The sequence below is a fragment of the Pan paniscus genome, chromosome 23, assembly GCF_029289425.2.
Source record: "Pan paniscus chromosome 23, NHGRI_mPanPan1-v2.0_pri, whole genome shotgun sequence".
NCBI lineage: Eukaryota > Metazoa > Chordata > Mammalia > Primates > Hominidae > Pan > Pan paniscus.
In genome coordinates, this window is record NC_085927.1 from 34749218 (window position 1) to 34767386 (window position 18169).

General features: G+C 48.0%; 1 protein-coding gene across 2 annotated transcripts in view; it reads left to right on the forward strand.

Annotated features, from left to right (window-relative positions):
* The window catches only part of SGSM1 (small G protein signaling modulator 1), a 120983-nt gene that overhangs the window by 43653 nt on the left and 59161 nt on the right, over positions 1-18169 (forward strand). For both annotated transcript variants that reach the window (XM_034949039.3, XM_034949038.3), the window contains exons 5-10: positions 407-559; positions 5111-5178; positions 5400-5545; positions 5664-5795; positions 9849-9973; positions 17212-17279. In XM_034949039.3, the coding sequence (XP_034804930.3) occupies positions 407-559; positions 5111-5178; positions 5400-5545; positions 5664-5795; positions 9849-9973; positions 17212-17279 (692 nt within the window). The remainder of the gene's footprint in view (positions 1-406; positions 560-5110; positions 5179-5399; positions 5546-5663; positions 5796-9848; positions 9974-17211; positions 17280-18169) is intronic.

The following is an 18169-nucleotide window of genomic DNA, read 5'->3' on the forward strand; positions in this document are numbered from 1 at the left end:
TAGTGGTAAGGAGATTGCTGGAGAGGTGAGTGGGACAAGGTCTTGGAGCTCTCTGCTGGTCTTGTTGAAGAGCTTGCTTCCCAAGGGCACTGGGGACCCAATGAAGGATCTACACTCCAAGGCTCTTCTTGGCCCGCACTCCTTTCCAGGAGAGAGAGGTGGGGGGTATCAGTATGAGAATCTGGCTTGCCCTAGGAAAGTGTCTTGTTTAACCACATCTGCACACTCACTGGGTATTACTATTTTTTCAACTCCTGACCAGCTTGCTAGCAGCAATATGGGCTCTTCTTGTTTAGCTGCCATTCCTTCATTTTCCTGAGAGATTGAACATTCTCCCATTTGCCAATTAGTCCTGTGTAGATTTGCTCTTGTGAGTATCTATTCCCCTCTTTTATTGGTCTTGAAGGAGAAACCAGATCCAAGGCCTCCAGGAGAATGTGCGGAAGCTGCCGAAGCTGCCCAACTTGTCCCCACTTGCCATCAAGCATCTGTGGATTCGCACAGCCTTGTTTGAGAAGGTCCTGGACAAAATTGTGCATTACCTTGTGGAAAACAGCAGGTGAGAGGGAAAGACCTGACACCTGGCCATGCTCTGCCCCCGCCTGCCGGCCGTTGTGGAAATTGCACCCCCTGGCACAAAGCTGCTTGCTTTTTCCCCTGGACAGCCACTAAATTTGAAAGTGATTAAATGCTTGGAAACTTGGGTAGATTCAAGAGCTTAATGGCAGTGCAAGGTCTTCGGATTTAGGGTGGAGTATAGGGATCCTGGGTTTCTTCCTTCTCCTGTGGATTACTCCACTCAATAACTGTGTGGCCCTAGAGAATCGCTTAGCCTCTCTGTGCCCGTTATCTCTTTTGGTAAATGGCATGGGGATTCCCGATACTCCAGAGAAGTGAGAAGGGAATTTGGTGAATATGCAGCATTTTGAAAATGCATGGTGAGGCTGGGCACAATGGCTCACGCCTGTAATCCCAGCACTTTGGGAGGCCGAGGCAGGTGGATCACGAGGTCAGGAGATCAAGACCATCCTGACTAATGCGGTGAAACCCCGTCTCTACTAAAAATACAAAAACAAAATTAGCCGGGCGTGGTGGCGGGTGTCTGTAGCTCCAGCTACTCAGGAGGCTGAGGCAGGAGAATGGTGTGAACCCGGGAGGTAGAGCTTGCAGTGAGCCGAGATTGCGCCACTGCACTCCAGTCTGGGCAACAGAGCAAGACTCCATCTCAAAAAAAAAAAAAAAAAGAAAATGCATGGTGAGCCTTTTTAACGTTTTCTCCACTAGCTTAGATTAATCTGATGTGAAAGTTTTATAGTGTGAGCCCTCTTGGGTAACCATTCATCCATGCATTCATTCATCCAGCAAATATTTAAATGAGGACCTGCTGTGTACTGGCATTAACCTAGATGTCAGGGATACAGTGGTGATGCCTTTCATGTCACAGAGCTTGTATATCATCGCAAGAGCAGTGAGGAGCCATGGAAGAATTTATCATCTGACACTCCTTGTGGCCAGCATGCCTCTCCAACCCCCAAGAGGTGGCAGGAAGGGAGAGAGAGAGACAGAGGGAGAGAGAGAGAGAGAAAAAAATATCTCAGAATCTCTCCATCTTTCAGAATATGTAAGTGCTGGCTTAACCACATCTTCACACAGTGGATGTTTTTATTATCATTCTTTGCCCCTTTGCAAGGAAAATATGCATGAAAGTGGAGAGAAAAGTCCCCCTTCTCATGAAGTTCACATGCTTGTAAGGAAAATCAGCCAACAGTCATGCTGATAATACCTGATGGATGTTCCAAGGGGGCGTGGTGGTGTTGATAATTTTCTCCCGGTGGCCAGGGAAAGTGTCCTGGATGGCACAACAGTTAAGCTTCTGTTTGAAGAGCATGGAGGCATTAGCCAGGTGATGGGATGGGGAACAAAGTGTTTCTGGTGGAGGGAATAGCAGGTGCAGAGGCCTAGAGACAGGAAAGAAACTGCAAGAAATCCAAGCTCTGGATCTCCAGTTCCCTATTTACCTTCTAGTAATAACATGTCTCTGCCTCCTGCCCCATGAAGGTTTCTGGGCCTCTTTAATTATTGCCTTTGGCATATGACCTTGAGCATGTGACCTGCTGATTAAGTTGGTCAAAGGGAATTAGTAATTTATTTGAGAAGCAATGTCAACCTGCTTTTTTTCCATTTCAACTTTTTATTTTTAATTTACATTTACATAGAAGTTGCAGAATTAGTACAGAGATTACTAATTGCCTAACCCCAATGATAACATTTTACATACCCATAGTGCAATGATCAAAACCAGGAAATTGACGTTGGTACAATACTATTAACTAACTGCAAAACTTTTTTGGATTTCATCAATTTGTATATTTACTGAATTTTTTTATACAGTTCTATGAAACTTTTAACGCATGTGTAGTTTCATATAACCCACATCACCCTCAGGATACAGAATTATTCCAAAATAAACCTCATCACCCCAAAGAAACTCCCTTCAGCTACTTTTTACAGTCACACCTCAATTCCAACTCTACCTGCTAATTTTTAAATTTATTTTTATTTTTCGAGATGGAGTCTCACTCTGTCGCCCAGGTTGGAGTAGAATGGTGCAATCTTGACTCACTGCAACCTCCGCCTCCCGTGTTCAGGCGATTCTCATGCCTCAGCCTCCCAAGTAGCTGGTTTTACAGGCATGCACTACCACTCCTGGCTAATTTAGTATTTTTAGTAGAAACAGGGTTTCACCATATTGGGCAGACTGGTCTCGAACTCCTGGCCTCAGGTGATGCTCCCACCTTGGCCTCCCAAAGTGCTGGGATTACAAGCATGAGCCACTGTGCCTGGTCATTTTTTATTTATTTTGAGACCCCTACTTGCTAATTTTTGAGGCAGCATGTTCAAGGTTTTTGATCGTATAATTCTGCTGATTTTTAGAAACTGAGTGATGGCAAAGTGAAAAGTGTCTTGATGTATTATCTTCATATTTGACACCAAAATGTACAGCCTTGATATTGAATAAGTCCAGAGCATGTCAATTCTGGCTCATACAATATTCCAGTTGATGGAAGATTCTTGGGGGGTAAGATTACGATGATGTTGCCACCATTTTGTGAGAATTTCCTGATGTTGGGCTCTGTGCTGTGCTATGTAAGCAAGTTGTCATTTAATCCTTCCAACAATCCAGGCATTTGAGTTCTATACTTCCTCCCATTTTACAGCTGAGGACCAAAGCTCAGAGAGGGGTGTCACTTGCCCAGTGACACACAGCAAGGCAGGGAGAGGCAGAGCTGGGCTCCCACCCACTCTGTCTCACTCCAGATCCTGTGTCCTTTACTTACTTCTGTATGTTGGCAAGAGCTGAGCCATGTGGGCTCAGCCCAAGCCTGTATCGGCCTGCTCTGTGGCCTCCAGCAAATAAATCACTTACCCTCTGTGGGCCTGAGATCCCTTGGGAGGTCAGAACAAGGTCCTTTTCAATCCTGAAATTGTTTCTAGACTGTATGAGTTTTCAAGGAATTAGAAACCACTACACAATAACTCAAACAAACAAATCCAAAAACATTCAGCACAAACATTGTGTTGATGGTGTATTAGTTCGTTTTCATGCTGCTGATAAAGATATACCCAAAACTGGGAACAAAAAGAGGTTTAATTGGACTTACAGTTCCACATGGCTGGGAAGGCCTCAGAATCATGGCAGGAGGCAAAAGGCACTTCTTTTTTTGTTTTGAGATGGAGTCTTGCTCTGTTGCCTGGGCTGTAGTGCAGTGGCGCCATCTTGGCTCACTGCAAGCTCCCCCTCCCAGGTTCACGCCATTCTCCTGCCTCAGCCTCCCGAGTAGCTGGGACTACAGGCACCACCACGCCTGGTGAATTTTTTTTTTTTTTTTTTTTTTTTTTTGTATTTTTAGTAGGTATGGGGTTTCACCGTGTTAGCCAGGATGGTCTTGATCTCCTGACCTCATGATCCGCCCGCCTCGGCCTCCCAAAGTGCTAGGATTACAGGTGTGAGCCACTGCGCCTGGCCAAAAGGCACTTCTTACATGGCGGCGGCAAGAGAAAAATGAGGAAGATGCAAAAGCAGAAACCCCTGATAAACCCATCATATCTCGTGAGACTTAGTCACTATCACAAGAATAGCATGGGAAATACCAGCCCCCATGATTCAATTACCTCCCCCTGGGTCCCTCCCAAAATATGTGGGAATTCTGGGAGATACAATTCAAGTTGGGATTTGGGTGAGGACACAGCCAAACCATGTCAGATGGCATCACTTGCTATTTTTCAGAGCCAGATCCCAGGGGGCATTTTTGAGCATATTTGAGGCCAGTGCTCTCAATATTAGTTATCAAGGCAGGAAAGCTTGTTACACAGCCTTTCAGTATGCACTGCTGCTAAACAGCATTTGGTTGCCCCAGTAATAGAAGGGCAGACATCATCTGAGCCTCCAAGTCACTTGCTGTCTCAAATGGGAGATGTGGTAGAGGCAGATAGAGTCAGCCAGGCCTCCGCAACCTGCTAATTATTATTCTTGTTACTATTATAAAGGCTCTATTATGACCATGTGTTAAGGAGGTACATGCTGAGCACTCCGCTAAATACCTTTAATTTTTGGTTCTTTCAAAAGTCCTTCCAGCAGGCTGGGCTTACAGGTGGCTTATGCCTGTAATCCCAGTGCTTTGGAGGCCAAGGTGGTGGGATCACTTGAGGCCAGGAATTCAAGACCAGCCTAGGCAACATAATGAGACCCTGTATCTACCAAAAATTTAAAATTTGAAAATTAGCCAGTGGTGGCGCATGCCTCTAGCCCCAGCTAATTAGGAGGCTGAAGTGGAAGGATCACTTGAGCCCAGGAGTTCGAGGTTACAGTGCGCTTTGATTGTGCCACTGCACTCCAGCCTGTGTGACAGAGAAAGACCTTATCTTAAAAAAAAAAAAGAAATCCTTTTTTCAGCCCTATGAGCTATATTATTATTATCCCCATTTTACAGATGGGGCAGCTGAGGCTCTGGGTGGTAACCGAGTGACACTGGGGATTGAACTCTCATCTGTGGATTGTGCGTCCTCTGCTGGTCTCCATCCAAACCTGCATATTCTCTCCTCTTGCTAGTAAATACTATGAGAAGGAAGCTCTCCTGATGGACCCTGTGGACGGCCCCATCCTTGCATCTTTGTTGGGTAAGTTGTCCTGTGTGCTGAGTTTCAACTAGACCCGTGGTCTTGAGTCTGAGGGGCACCTTCTCCAGGACTCTCTCACCCCTGTCCAGCCTTGCCCATGGAAATGCAGCACTGTTCTAGCTGGCTGGAGGGGAGGGTAGTGAGATGGGCGGCCATCTGCTGGTAGACATGCAGGAGGACTTTCCGGGGCAGTGGGTTCCCAGCCCCCACATGCCCCTCAGTGGGGCCCTGTGCCCTAGAGTACACCAAGATGAAGACTGCAGATCACTTCTGGACCGATCCCTCGGCTGACGAACTTGTCCAGAGGCACCGCATCCACAGCTCCCACGTGCGGCAGGACTCGCCCACCAAGCGTCCTGCCCTCTGTGTGAGTGGGGTGGACAGTGGGGCAGTGGGAGGGACCTTACATGAGGGCAGGAAGCAGGGTAGGAGCCCTGAAAATCACCCCAGGCCTCATCCCTCTGTCTCCCCTCACTCTCTACCAGATCCAGAAGAGGCATTCCAGTGGCAGCATGGATGACCGGCCATCCCTCTCTGCCCGCGACTACGTGGAGTCCCTGCATCAGAACTCCCGTGCCACCCTTCTCTATGGCAAAAACAACGTTCTTGTTCAGCCGGTGAGAGGTTATCTTGGGCCTAGATCTTGCACTGAGGGTCTCACTCCAGGTTATAGAGGAAGAGGTCTCTCTGGCTCCAGATTGCCAATCCATTCATCCATTTATGCACTCACCCATGCACACATCCACCCGCCCAACACTCATTCATCCATCCATCTATATTTACACGCACCCATCCTTACATCCATCCATCCACCCATTGTTATATCCATCTATCCACCCATTGTCACATCCATCCATCCATCCACCCATCTTTACATCCATCTATCCAACCATCTTTACATTCACCCATCCACCCATCTTTACATTCACGCATCCACCCATCTTTACATCTATCCATCCATCCATCCATCCATCCCTCCATCTATCCGTCCATCCATTTGTCCATTTATTTTCCCATCCATCTCTTCACTCACCTGCATACCCAGGCTTCTATCCATCTGTGTGCTCTTGTTCTCACTCATTGATTCAGCAAACATTTCCATGGACCTGCTATGTGCTAGGTGCATATAGTAGCAAGATCTTCATTCTCATGGCCAATATTTCTTGATGCTTCCTATGTGTCAGGCACTGTGCAAAATGTTTTCAACTGTATTAACTCTTAAACCTCCCAACGACCCTTTGAGGCAGGTACTGTTATTGCGGGCCTCAGTATTATCAGATGGTAATACTGAGGGCTGTACAGGTGAAGTAAGGCGCAAAGACAGTTACGATTTGAATTCAGGCCAGCTGGTGCCACAGTCAGTGCCATCACTCAGTCACCTTCTCTGCCCCATCACATGGCTAGGCTGCAGGGATGGGTGGTAGGTGAGGCATATGCAGTTCCTGCCTTCATGCAGTGTCTCCTTTCGCTGTCCCCTCCCCAGGGCCATTTGGTTGCATGGTCATTGTGGTGTTTGGCCTCAGCGGGAGGAAGCAAAGGGAAAACCATCAGCCACTCCATCTCTGCAATCACAGTTTTAATCACTGACTGACTTTGAGCAAGTCACTTTTCCCTCTGAGCCTCCGTATCTGCGTCACAATGGGTACAAAACCCTATTGCCGCAAATCTAAGAAGCCATTAATTTAAGATATACAGTTTCTTTTCTTTTTTTTTTTTTTTTTTTCTGAGACAGAGTCTCGCTCTGTTGCCCAGGCTGGCATGCAGGGGTGCGATTTCAGCTCACTGCAAGCTCCACCTCCCAGGTTCACACCATTCTCCTGCCTCAGCCTCCCAAGTAACTGGGACTACAGGTGCCCACCACCACGCCCAGCTAATTTTTTGTATTTTTAGTAGAGATGGGATTTCACCATGTTAGCCAGGATGGTATCAATCTCCTGACCTTGTGATCTGCCCGCTTTGGCCTCCCAAAGTGCTGGGATTATAGGCGTGAGCCACTGCGCCCAGCTAAGATACACCATTTCTTAACGTAATATAAACAAATTAAAAAATGTTATTTAGAGGACCAAGTGTGGTGGCTCATGCCTGTAATCCCAGCACTTTGGGAGGCTGAGGCAGGAGGATCACAAGGTCAGGAGTCCAAGACCAGCCTGGCCAATATGGTGAAACCCTGTCTCTACTAAAAATACAAAAAAAAAAAATATATAGCCAGGCATGGTGGCATGTGCCTGTAGTCCCAGCTACTCGGGAGGCTGAGGCAGAACTGCTTGAACCCAGGAGGTGGAGGCTGCAGTGAGCTGAGATCGTACCACTGCACTCCAGCCTAGGCAACAGAGCAAGACTCCGTCTCAAAAAAAAAAAAAAAAAAAAAAAAAAAAAAAGCTATTTAGATTATATACAGTGTTTTTGTTTTGTTTTGTTTTGTTTTATTTGCTACTTAGAAATTTTAGCTTATGCTTTTTGAAAGAGGTCTTTGAAACTTACGTGGATGTAGTTTTGTTTTGTTTTTTAATCTATATCACTTTTATAAGTAACACACAGGGAAAATATCATTGAAATACATTAATTAAGATATTCTTCAAACTTCTTCCAGTTCAGAGTTCCATCTTCTGTATCACTTTTTGACTCAGAGTCATCAGTGCCCTCATTTTTCCACACATTGTTTTCTGTTCCATCAAGAGAAGGAGTTAACAATCATCTGTGCCTCTACTTGTTTTTGCAAATAAAGTTTTATTGGGACACAGCTACAGCCTATGACTGCTTTCAGGCCTTGCTGGCAGAGTTGAGTGGTTGCAACTGAGCTTGTATAGCTTACAAAACCAAACAATATTTCCTATTTGTCCCTTTACACAAAATCTTTGGTGGTCCCTGATCCAGGAGCACAGGAAGTGCAGCATTTCTTGCAAGAATGTCCACTCTCATCTCGGGGATGTTTTTTGTTTTTTGTTTTTTTGGAGACAAGGTCTCACTGTCCCCAGGCTGGAGTGCAGTGGTGTGATCATGGCTCACTGCAGCCTCAAACTCCTGGGCTCAAGCAATCCTCCCACCTCAGCTTCCTGAGTAGCTAGGACTACAGGTGTGTACCACCATGCCTGGCTAATTTTTAAATTATTTTTTGTTGACATGGGGTCTCGCTATGTTGCCCAGGCTGATCTAAAACTCCTGGGCTCAGGTAATTCTCCCACCTCAGCCTCCCAAACCTCTGGGATTGTAGGCGTGAGCCACTGCACCCAGCCTGTGATGGTTCTTAAGTCCTGTAAAGTATTTGGTTGCTTTACAAGAAAATCTTGGCCAGGCACGGTGGCTCATGCCTGTAATCCTAGAACTTTGGGAGGCCAAGGCGGGTGGATTACCTGAGATCAGGAGTTTGAGACTAGCCTGGCCAACATGGCGAAACCCTATCTCTACTAAAACCCTATCTTTACTAAAAAAAAATACAAAAATTAGCTAGGCATGGTGGCAGGTGCCTGTAATCCCCACTACTCAGGAAGTTGAGGCAGAAGAATCACCTAAATCCCGGAAGCAGACGTTGCAGTGAGCCGAGATCGCGCCACTGTCCTCCAGCCTTGGCAACAGAGCGAGACTCCATCTCAAAAAAAAAAAAAAAAAGAAGAAGAAGAAAGACAATCTGGACTCGTGGGCTTCCCTGCAGGGATGAATACGTGCCTGCCTTGCCAGCATCTCACAGGCACTCTACCGCTCTGTTCCCAGCCTTCCTATGTGCACAGCAGGTTTCCAATTCAAAGCTGAATCGCAGTCAAATCTTTTTGAAGACATGTAAAATAGCACCTACATTTCACATGTGAAATAACAACCATGCCCAAAACTTAATTGAAGTGACGACGCTTTGAACAGCTGTGGCTGAGTCTGTGCGAGACCAGGCAGGGCAGCCACGTCACAGCTGTGATTAGAAGACCTGCCCCCATTTCAGGTACATAAAAACGTGAACAATCAAGATGTGTGTCTTTGGATCAATGAAATACTGCACTGCTCCTCCCTTGGGGTTATAGGTGCGTGTGGTTAAATCAAGACAGTGCGTGTGAAGGCTGAGCCGTGATTGGGACACACTTGGTGCTCAGTAAATGTTAGGGTGAATTTGATGGAGGGGTGGTGACATCACCCTCCCCACACACCCACCTGGAATAAAACAAAGCCGGTGAGAATTCCTGTAGGTAAATCTAGGGGAGAAAAGGGACCGGCTACTGGACAGGGAGTGTAGGGGGGGTTTTTGGGAGGAGGTCTCTGAGTATTGTCTCTAGGAAGGGCCCTAGAGCTCAACTGCCATCTCTTTCTCCCTTAAGCCTAGCCAAGATAAATGCCTTCTGTTTTGAAAAGCGTGATTTTCAGTGGGGCAGAGCCTCCTTCCTGGCTCTGAAGGAACCTGGGGTCAGGGACCCTGGAGCTCAGGAGGAAGTCAGAGTGTGAAAGTGATGGGGGTGGGAGGCTTTCACAGCTGGACGATGTAGAACCCATCTGGGAGGCTGGCTGCAAATGGCTTTGCTTAGCATGGCCATCTGGAAGGAGGCTTTAGAGTCTTCCACATGGCCAGGGCCTTGAAGGGATTAACCCAACCTCTTAGTTCTGATTATGTGTTCTTGAATCAAACGGGCCAGGACCTATGTCCACAGCAACTCCAGCACCATGGCCAGACCTGAGTCCTCCTCTCTCTGCAGAGGGACGACATGGAGGCTGTGCCAGGGTACCTGTCCCTGCACCAGACAGCTGACGTCATGACCTTGAAGTGGACACCCAACCAGCTGATGAACGGGTCTGTGGGGGACCTGGACTATGAGAAGAGGTAGGGCACTGGGTCTGATACGTATCCCTTGGGTCCCTCCACTCCCCTTGGCACAAGGAAGTTCCTCCCCAGGGGAGGGGAGGTTTGTATCCCGCCCCTGCTTCTGCCCCCTCCTCTGCCTGGTTGTTAGGGCCACTTGGCTCAGCCTCCCTGCAGCTGTGGCCTCCCAGGAAACTCAAAGGCTCGAGAGGATCTGGAAACCAACTGGAAGAGTCTTAGGGCATGGGAGTTGGCAATGCCCTGGACAAAACCATCCAGAGGGAGAAATCTTTATAGAGATCTCCTAAGCCTGCAAATGGCAAATATTCTTCAGTCTCTGTCTTCCCTCTCCCATCACTCAATAAAAAGGGAAGGCAGGAGGTGTTAGCGAGCATCTGGTCCAGGGCTGCATCTGCCGTGAAATCTTGTGATTTATAAGACCCAGCAAAGGCTTTTGAGTCACACTTGAAAGAAATGCTGGGACAGGGGATTTCCTGCTGCAATGCCTGGGTTCCAGCCCAATTAGGGAAGACTTTAGGAGGAACAAAGAAAGCCATGGTGCAGAGGTGTGGCTGGTTCAAATATTTTAGCTTGAGGAGGCTTGGCTGCTGGTGGGGAGGAGAAGCAGTGGTTTTTCCTGCTCCAAGTCCACATCGAATCTTATTTTACATTTTATTGCTTTCCTTAAAAAACTTTCTACAATGAAGAATTTTTAACCTAAAGATAGACAGAACTCAGGTACCCATCACCCTGCCCTCGTGGCCATGAACCCATCCCCTTCTCCCCAATAATATTATTCTGGGCCGGGTGTGGTGGCTCACACCTGTAATCCCAGTGCTTTGGGAGGCTGAGGCGGGTGGATCATGAGGTCAGGAGTTCAAGACCAGCCTGGCCAACATGGTGAAACCCCATCTCTACTAAAAATACAAAAATTGCCGGGCATGGTGGCACACACCTGTAGTCCCAGCTACTCGGGAGGGTGAGGCAGGAGAATTGCTTGTACCCAGGAGGCAGAGGTTGCAGTGAGCTGAGATCATACTGCTGCACTCCAGCCTGGGTGACAGAGCGAGACTGTCTTAAATATATATATATATATATATATATATATATATATATATATATATATAATTCTGAAGCAACATGCAGACATGATATGATTTCATCTGTAAATATTTTAATGTGTATCTCTAAAAAAATAAAGACTCTTTTCAAGAAACATCAGGCCTTGGAGTGATGAAAAGTGTTCTCTAGGCTGGGCGTGGTGGCTCATGCCTGTAATCCCAGCATTTTGGGAGGCTGAGGCGGGTAGATCATGAGGTCAGGAGTTCAAGACCAGCCTGGCCAACATGGTGAAACCCTGTCTCTACTAAAAATACAAAACTTAGCTGGGCATGGTGGCGGGCACCTGTAATCCCAGCTACTCAGGAGGCTGAGGCAGAGAATTGCCTGAACCTGGGGAGCAGAGGTTGCAGTGAGCCGAGATCGCGCCACTGCACTCCAGCCTGGATGACAGAGCGAGACTCTGTCTCAAAAAAAAAAAAAAAAAGTGTTCTCTAAGCTGATTACTTCCTGTGCAGGAGTCACCATCTGTCCTCAGAGCTGGTCAGTGGGCAGGACAATTGGTCCTGTGCTGGGCACAATAATTCAGCTCCAACTAGACCCTGTAGTCTCTCTCTCTCTCTTTTTAAACATTTTAATTTTATTTATTTATATTTTATTTTATTTATTTATTCATTTTTTTGAGACACTGCCTCGCTCTGTCACCCAGGCTGGAATGCAGTGGCGCGAACTCAGCTCACTGCAGCCTCTGCTTCCTGGGTTCAAGCGATTCTCCCACCTCAGCCTCCTGAGTAGCTGGGATTACAGGGACTTGCCACCACACCCAGCTAATTTTTGTATTTTCGTTAGATACGGGGTTTCATCGTGTTGGCCAGGCTGGTCTCGACTCCTGACCTCAAATGATCTGCCCATCTCGGCCGCCTCTCAAGGTTATTTTTATTTTTTTTTAATTTCTGTTTTATTTTATATGGAGATGGTTTCTCGTTTTGTCACCCAGGCTGGTCTTGAACTTCTGGCTTCAAGTGAGTCTCCCACCTTGGCTTCCCAGAGTCTAGAGTTTCTTTCTTTCTTTTTTTTTTTTTTTGAGACAGAATTTTGCTCTTGTTGCCCAGGCTGGAGTGCAATGGCACAATCTTGGCTCACCACAACCTCCGCCTCCCAGGTTCAAGCAATTCTCCTGCCTCAGTCTCCCGAGTAGCTGGGATTACAGGCATGCGCCACCATGCTAATTTTTGTATTTTTAGTAGAGACAGGGTTTCTCCATGTTGGTCAGGCTGGTCTCGAACTCCCAACTTCAGCTGATCCACCCGTCTCGGCCTCCCAAAGTGCTGGGATTACAGGCGTGAGCCACCGCACCCGGCCACCCAGAGTCTAGAGTTTCTAATCAGGCGACCATCATGGAAGAATAGGGGAGGGGTCCCAGGGGTGCTCTGGGTCTCTTTATCTTAAACCTTGGTCTAAAGCCTTCTTTGACCTTCCTGCTGAGTCCAGATCACACAAGCCCTGAATCTCCATTGTAGCATTTAGAAGATTGTAGTCACACAGTCGATCTGTGCCCGTGTACCTACCATCTTGCCCTCGAGAGCTCAGTGCCTTAAAGGCAAGGGTCCCGTCTTGTTCGCTTCTTATCCCCAGCACCTGCCACAGGTTGTAGTACATAGTAGGTGCTCAGATCAGCTTTGTGAAATGAAGCAGGGAAGTCAGGACCTGGATTCATTCACTGGATGTTTACTGAGCCCCTACTCTGTGCCAGCCACTGTGCTAGATGCAAGGGAGACAGATGCAAGGAAAGGAGGGGAAAATCTTTACCTTCTCAGAGCTTACATTCTACTGGAAGACAATGAACGAGCAAGGAGATGGATGGACATACGCTATGGAACCAAGCCTTTGCTCCACTGTCACCTTGCTGGGTGACCTGGGGTATGTCACTCCACCTCAATGAGCCTCAGGGTTCCCTTTTTATCAAGTGGGGAAGTAGGACGAGATATGGTCTCCTTAGAACTCAAGGCATTCCCAGGGGGTCTGCAGGGGCTTCTCAAACACTGAAGTGTCTTGCACCCAATGTCAAAGCTTTAACAGCGCGAGGACCCTGTTTGTTGCTTGGACTTGAGCCCAGGGTTGTGTGGGCCAGAAACCTGATGCTAATGTTTTGGGAAAAGCATTGGATCCGAGGATTGCCAAGCCCCGCCCCAGCGCAGATAATTGGGGACCCGTGTTTCTGCATCATCTTTCCCTGTTGGTGAACAGGCACCTCATAGGCACTGTTTTTGTTTGTTTGTTTGTTTGTTTTCTTGAGATGGAGTCTTGCTCTGTCGCCAAACTAGAGTACAGTGGCACAATCTCGGCTCACTGCAACCTCCGCCTCCTGGGTTCAAGTGATTCTCCTACCTCAGCCTCCCGGGTAGCTGGGACTACAGGCGCCCACCACTACGCCTGGCTAATTCTTTTCTATTTTTAGTAGAGACGGGGTTTCACCATGTTGGCCAGGATGGTCTCGATCTCTTGACCTCATGATCCACCCGCCTCCGCCTCCCAAAGTGCTGGGATTACAGGCGTGAGCCACCGCGCCCGGCCATCGTAGGCGCTTTGATACTGAGTTCGGTTGAATCAGAACTTCTAAGGTCACTGCCCAGGAGCTGGGGCATCTCTAGCCCTGGGCCATGAACTCCTGTCTATCGTTGTTATTCTCACCAGAACCTGAGGCTCAATGGAAGATAAATGGCAGGAGTCAGAAATGTGGGGGTTGGTATGTGGGGAAGGGGTTTGCCCCAGGAGCTCCAGCATCCCTTGGGGGACCAAGAAGCAATGAAATGGGGTGGTTTTTGTCTGAGCTTGTGCAGGAGCTCTTTTTTTCTTTTTTTTTTTTTGAGATGGAGTTTCGCTCTTGTGGTCCAGGCTGGAGTGAAATGGCATGATCTCGGCTCACTGCAACCTCCACCTCCCAGGTTCAAGCGATTTTCCTGCCTCAGCCTCCCGAGTAGCTGGGATTACAGGCATGTGCCACCACGCCTGACTAATTTTGTATTTTTAGTAGAGACGGGGTTTCTCCATGTTGGTCAAGCTGGTCTCAAACTCCTGACCTCAGGGGATCCATCCACCTCAGCCTCTCAAAGTGTTGGGATTACAGGCATGAGCCACTGTGCCTGGCCAGAGCTCTTTTTTCTTTTCACAGCCAGCCTCACTCTTGCACAGCCACGATCCTCACTCACTAGCTGGGTATTCCAATGTTACAGAGAAAATGTCACGAAAAAGCTAGATATTGGGGTTCTGAAGTCAGGCTGGACTTGCCTCCGATCTCAGCCCTACTGTGTGGAGCAGCAGTGGAACCCTCCTACCCTGCTGGTGGACAACCAATTTACAGACCAACTTGGCAGTTTCTTGTAACATCCCCTTACCTTGTGACCCAGCAATTCTGCTCATAGGGTCCTACCCAAGAGAAATGAAAACTTAGCCCACACAAAAACTTATACACAAATGCTTATAACAGCATTATTCATAATAGCCCAAGACTCCAAGACCGGAAGCAACCCAGATGCCCATCAACTGAAGAACGGATGTAGACATTTGTGGTCCATCCATGCAACAGAATATTACTTGTCTATAAAAAGAGATAAATCACCAGTGGATATTACAACATGGATGAACCTCAAAAGCCTTATACCACACAAAAGAAGCCAGCCACGAAGGGTGCATGTTGTAGGATTCCATTTAGATGAAATGTCCAGAAAAAGGCACATCTGTGGAGTCAGAAAGCAGATTATTGTTGGTTGCCTAGGGCTGCGGGTGGGAAGGAAGACTGATCGCAAACAGGCAAGAGGAATCTTTTGGGGGTGGTAAAAATGTTCTAAAACTGGCTTGTGATGATGGTTGCCCAAATCTGTACATTTACTCTTCAAACTGTACACTTACAATGAGTAAATTCTATGGTGTGTAAATTATACCTCAGTAAAGCTGCTAAAACACGCAAATGAAAATGAGAAACAGCCCTTGCTCCTTCCTAGCTCTGTGGCCTGAGACAATCAACTACACTTCCTTGAGCCTCAGATTATTTATCTGTAAGATGGGAATGTAGTCAGGGAACCACTGAATAAGCATATAGGGAGAATTTATGTAACGGAAGTGCATGGAAAACCCTTAGCTGGGAGCCTGGCACCTGGACAGGGCTCTCAGTCATGAGGGCTGTTGGTGTCATTTTCATGGATCCAAAGAGACTATGGCCACAGAGCTCCTCCTTGCTGATGGCTGGTGGTAGCTTTGTTCACCGGGCATTCCAGTGCTCAGTATTCACTATGCACTGTGAACATTGTCTGAGCATCACAGAGAAGTGAACAAAGCAGAACCGTTCTGCAGGTGTTCAGCACCTTTGAGGAACCAGAGGAGAGGACAGGTGGTTGCAACCCAGCGTGATGGGCACACAGGGCTGTGGGAGCCCAGAGAAGACACCCTGGCTAGACTGGGTATGGGAGGGGCTCAACAGAGGCTGCTGCCCTTGTGTTCTTGACTGTCCTCGAAGGACATTTACTTCCGTGAAGTCTGGTGAGGCTGATTCTGGTACAGGCCAGGGCAGGAAGGGCTTTCAAAGAGAAAAGGTCCCCAGCAGTGTGACTTGAGGGTTTCTCTGAGCCTATCCCACTTTTCTCATTTCACAGCTAGGGAAACTGAGGGCCAGAAACTGAGGTAGGAACTGGCTAAGGTCTCTGGTGGAAGTGGGATTTGAACGCTGCCTGACCTTGAAGCCTATGTTAGTTTGAGTCCTCCAAGAAGCAGACACCAAGACAGGATTGAACCAGCAGAGATTTATTGGGGACACACCTGTGCAGGTTAAGGGAGGGGCAGGAGCAGACAGGGAGAGCCTTCAGACTGCCATGCGGGGAGGGAGAGAAGGAAGGAAGGAAGGTTGGGCAGAAGGAGTCTGAGACACAGCATGGCTCTAAGAACATTTGGCCAGGTCAGTTGGAAGTCTCCAGTGGACCGTTGACTGTTAGAGAGTTCCTTGTCTCGCAGGAATGGGCGGCACTAGTACCCCGGCCTGCTAGGTCCTGGCTGGGAGCAGCCTAATGGAAGCCTGGCTTTGGTGCAAATGTGGTGATAGATCCAGGGAGTGGCCTCTGAAGTTAATCCGCTCTGCTCCCCTCAGCAAGGTCTTCTGAAGGAGATGTGAGTGGTGCATTTCCATGGCCACCACAAAGCCCAAGTTCCTGTGGCCTCCACCTCCCAGTGTGTTCTGATGAGAAAAGCTATTTGTTTCAGGACAGCAGCAAGGTTTTGAGCTGGAAATGGAAACACTTAAATAATCATAGGGACCACTTCCCAGGTACGCACTTCTTAATGTATCAGCTCTGTGTTGAGCCCTTCAAATACTTGATTCTATTTAATTCTCACAGCAACACAATGGGGTGGGTGTTATTCTCGCCCCCATTTTATAGATGAGGAAACTGAGGCTCAGAGAAACCCTCGAGTCACACTGCTGGGAACCTGTGAAGCTATTGAGAGGCTATCCTGACTCCTGCGCGTGGACACATAGCGGCCTGGAGTTAGGATGTGAGTTAGTCAAGACTCCTAGATGCCAGTTAGAGAAAACGAAATTCAAGCTGACTTAAGCACTGGCCCACATGAACTGAAAACTCCAGGGGCAGTAGCTTCAGGCATGGATGGATCCAGGGACTTGAATGACAGGGACCTGCATTCTTTCCATCTCTTTGCTCTGTCTTCCTGTCTTTTGATGCCATTCTCAGGCATAGTCGCTTCCATCTTCAGACTTCTGCCCTTACCACTACTCTCCAGACAGGATGGGGCATCTCTTTCCCAGTCATTCAAATGGAAATCTAATAATTGAGTCTCATTGGTTCTGCCAGAGTCAGGAGTCAGTCCTGCACTGAACACTGTGGCCGGAACAGTGGGACAAGTTGATTGGCCAGGCCTGGGTCAGGTGGCCATTCCTGGAGTCCGAGGGTGGAGAGTGGGTGGGGTCGACCTCACCTCCCATATGGACTGGGGGTGGGGAGGATGGTAACCTCGGAAAATTGGGGTTCTGAGACCAGAAAAAGGGGAGATAGAGTCTGGGCAGGCTGGGACACAGATGCTGGGGACCTAATGGGAAGGGTGGAGGAGCTCCTGGGTGTGGTCTGCTGGCCTCTGAGCCCCTCCGCACAGTGGGGTAGGCAGAAGTCCTGCAAGCCTGACCCTCCGTCCGCTTCCAGCGTCTACTGGGACTATGCCATGACCATCCGCTTGGAGGAGATTGTCTACCTGCACTGCCACCAGCAAGGTAGGGACTGTGGGGACAGGAGGGGTCTGCGTATTCCTCTTGGATCCCCTGCCTGTCTCCATCCCTGCCTATTCATTAGCATCATGAGCGAATGATATGGTGGACACCCCATATTACCTGTGCGACCTTAGGCAAGCGACCTCACCGCTCTGTGCCTCAGTTTCCCCATCTGTAACATGGGAATTATAACAGGACCCTCTCATGGGGTAGTTGTGAAGATGAAGTGATGTATGTTAAGGGCTCAGCATGAAATCCACTTATGGCTATGGCGTTAGCTGCTGACACTTACCAAGCAGTGATAATGTGCTAAGCACAGTTCTGAGCACTCACATGCCCGTTATTCAGTCATCACAGCCACCCACTGACAGGGTGACATCATTTCCATTTTGGAGGAGAGGAAGCAGCTTAGTATAAGGGCACACAGTCTGGAAGCTCCAGAGCCGGGACTGGACCCAGCTTTCTGTGACTCTAAAGTCAGTGCTCTGAAGATTGGGATCAATAACTGCAGTACTTCTTTAAAGCCAGAAGAAAGTACAGTCAGAGTAAGCAGAGGGCCATCCTGCTTTAGAAAGCAAATGGTCCATGCCTCACCAAGGAACAAAACACGGTGATTTAAGCCTTTTACATGAGACAGACCTGGATTCAGACCCAGACTCTGCCATTGATCAGCTGTGTGACCTTGGAGAAGTTACTTAACCTCTCTGAGCTTTGGTTTTACTATTTGTAAAATAGGCAATAATAGATAGGACTCTTAGGGATATTGTGAGTATTTCAATAAGACAGTGCCTCTAACATGCTGTGCTTGTATTTAGTAAGTGCTCAATACACGCTAGCCAGAGTCAGCTACTGCCCCGAGACAGGGGAAGTCTGAAGGCCTCCATACAAAAATA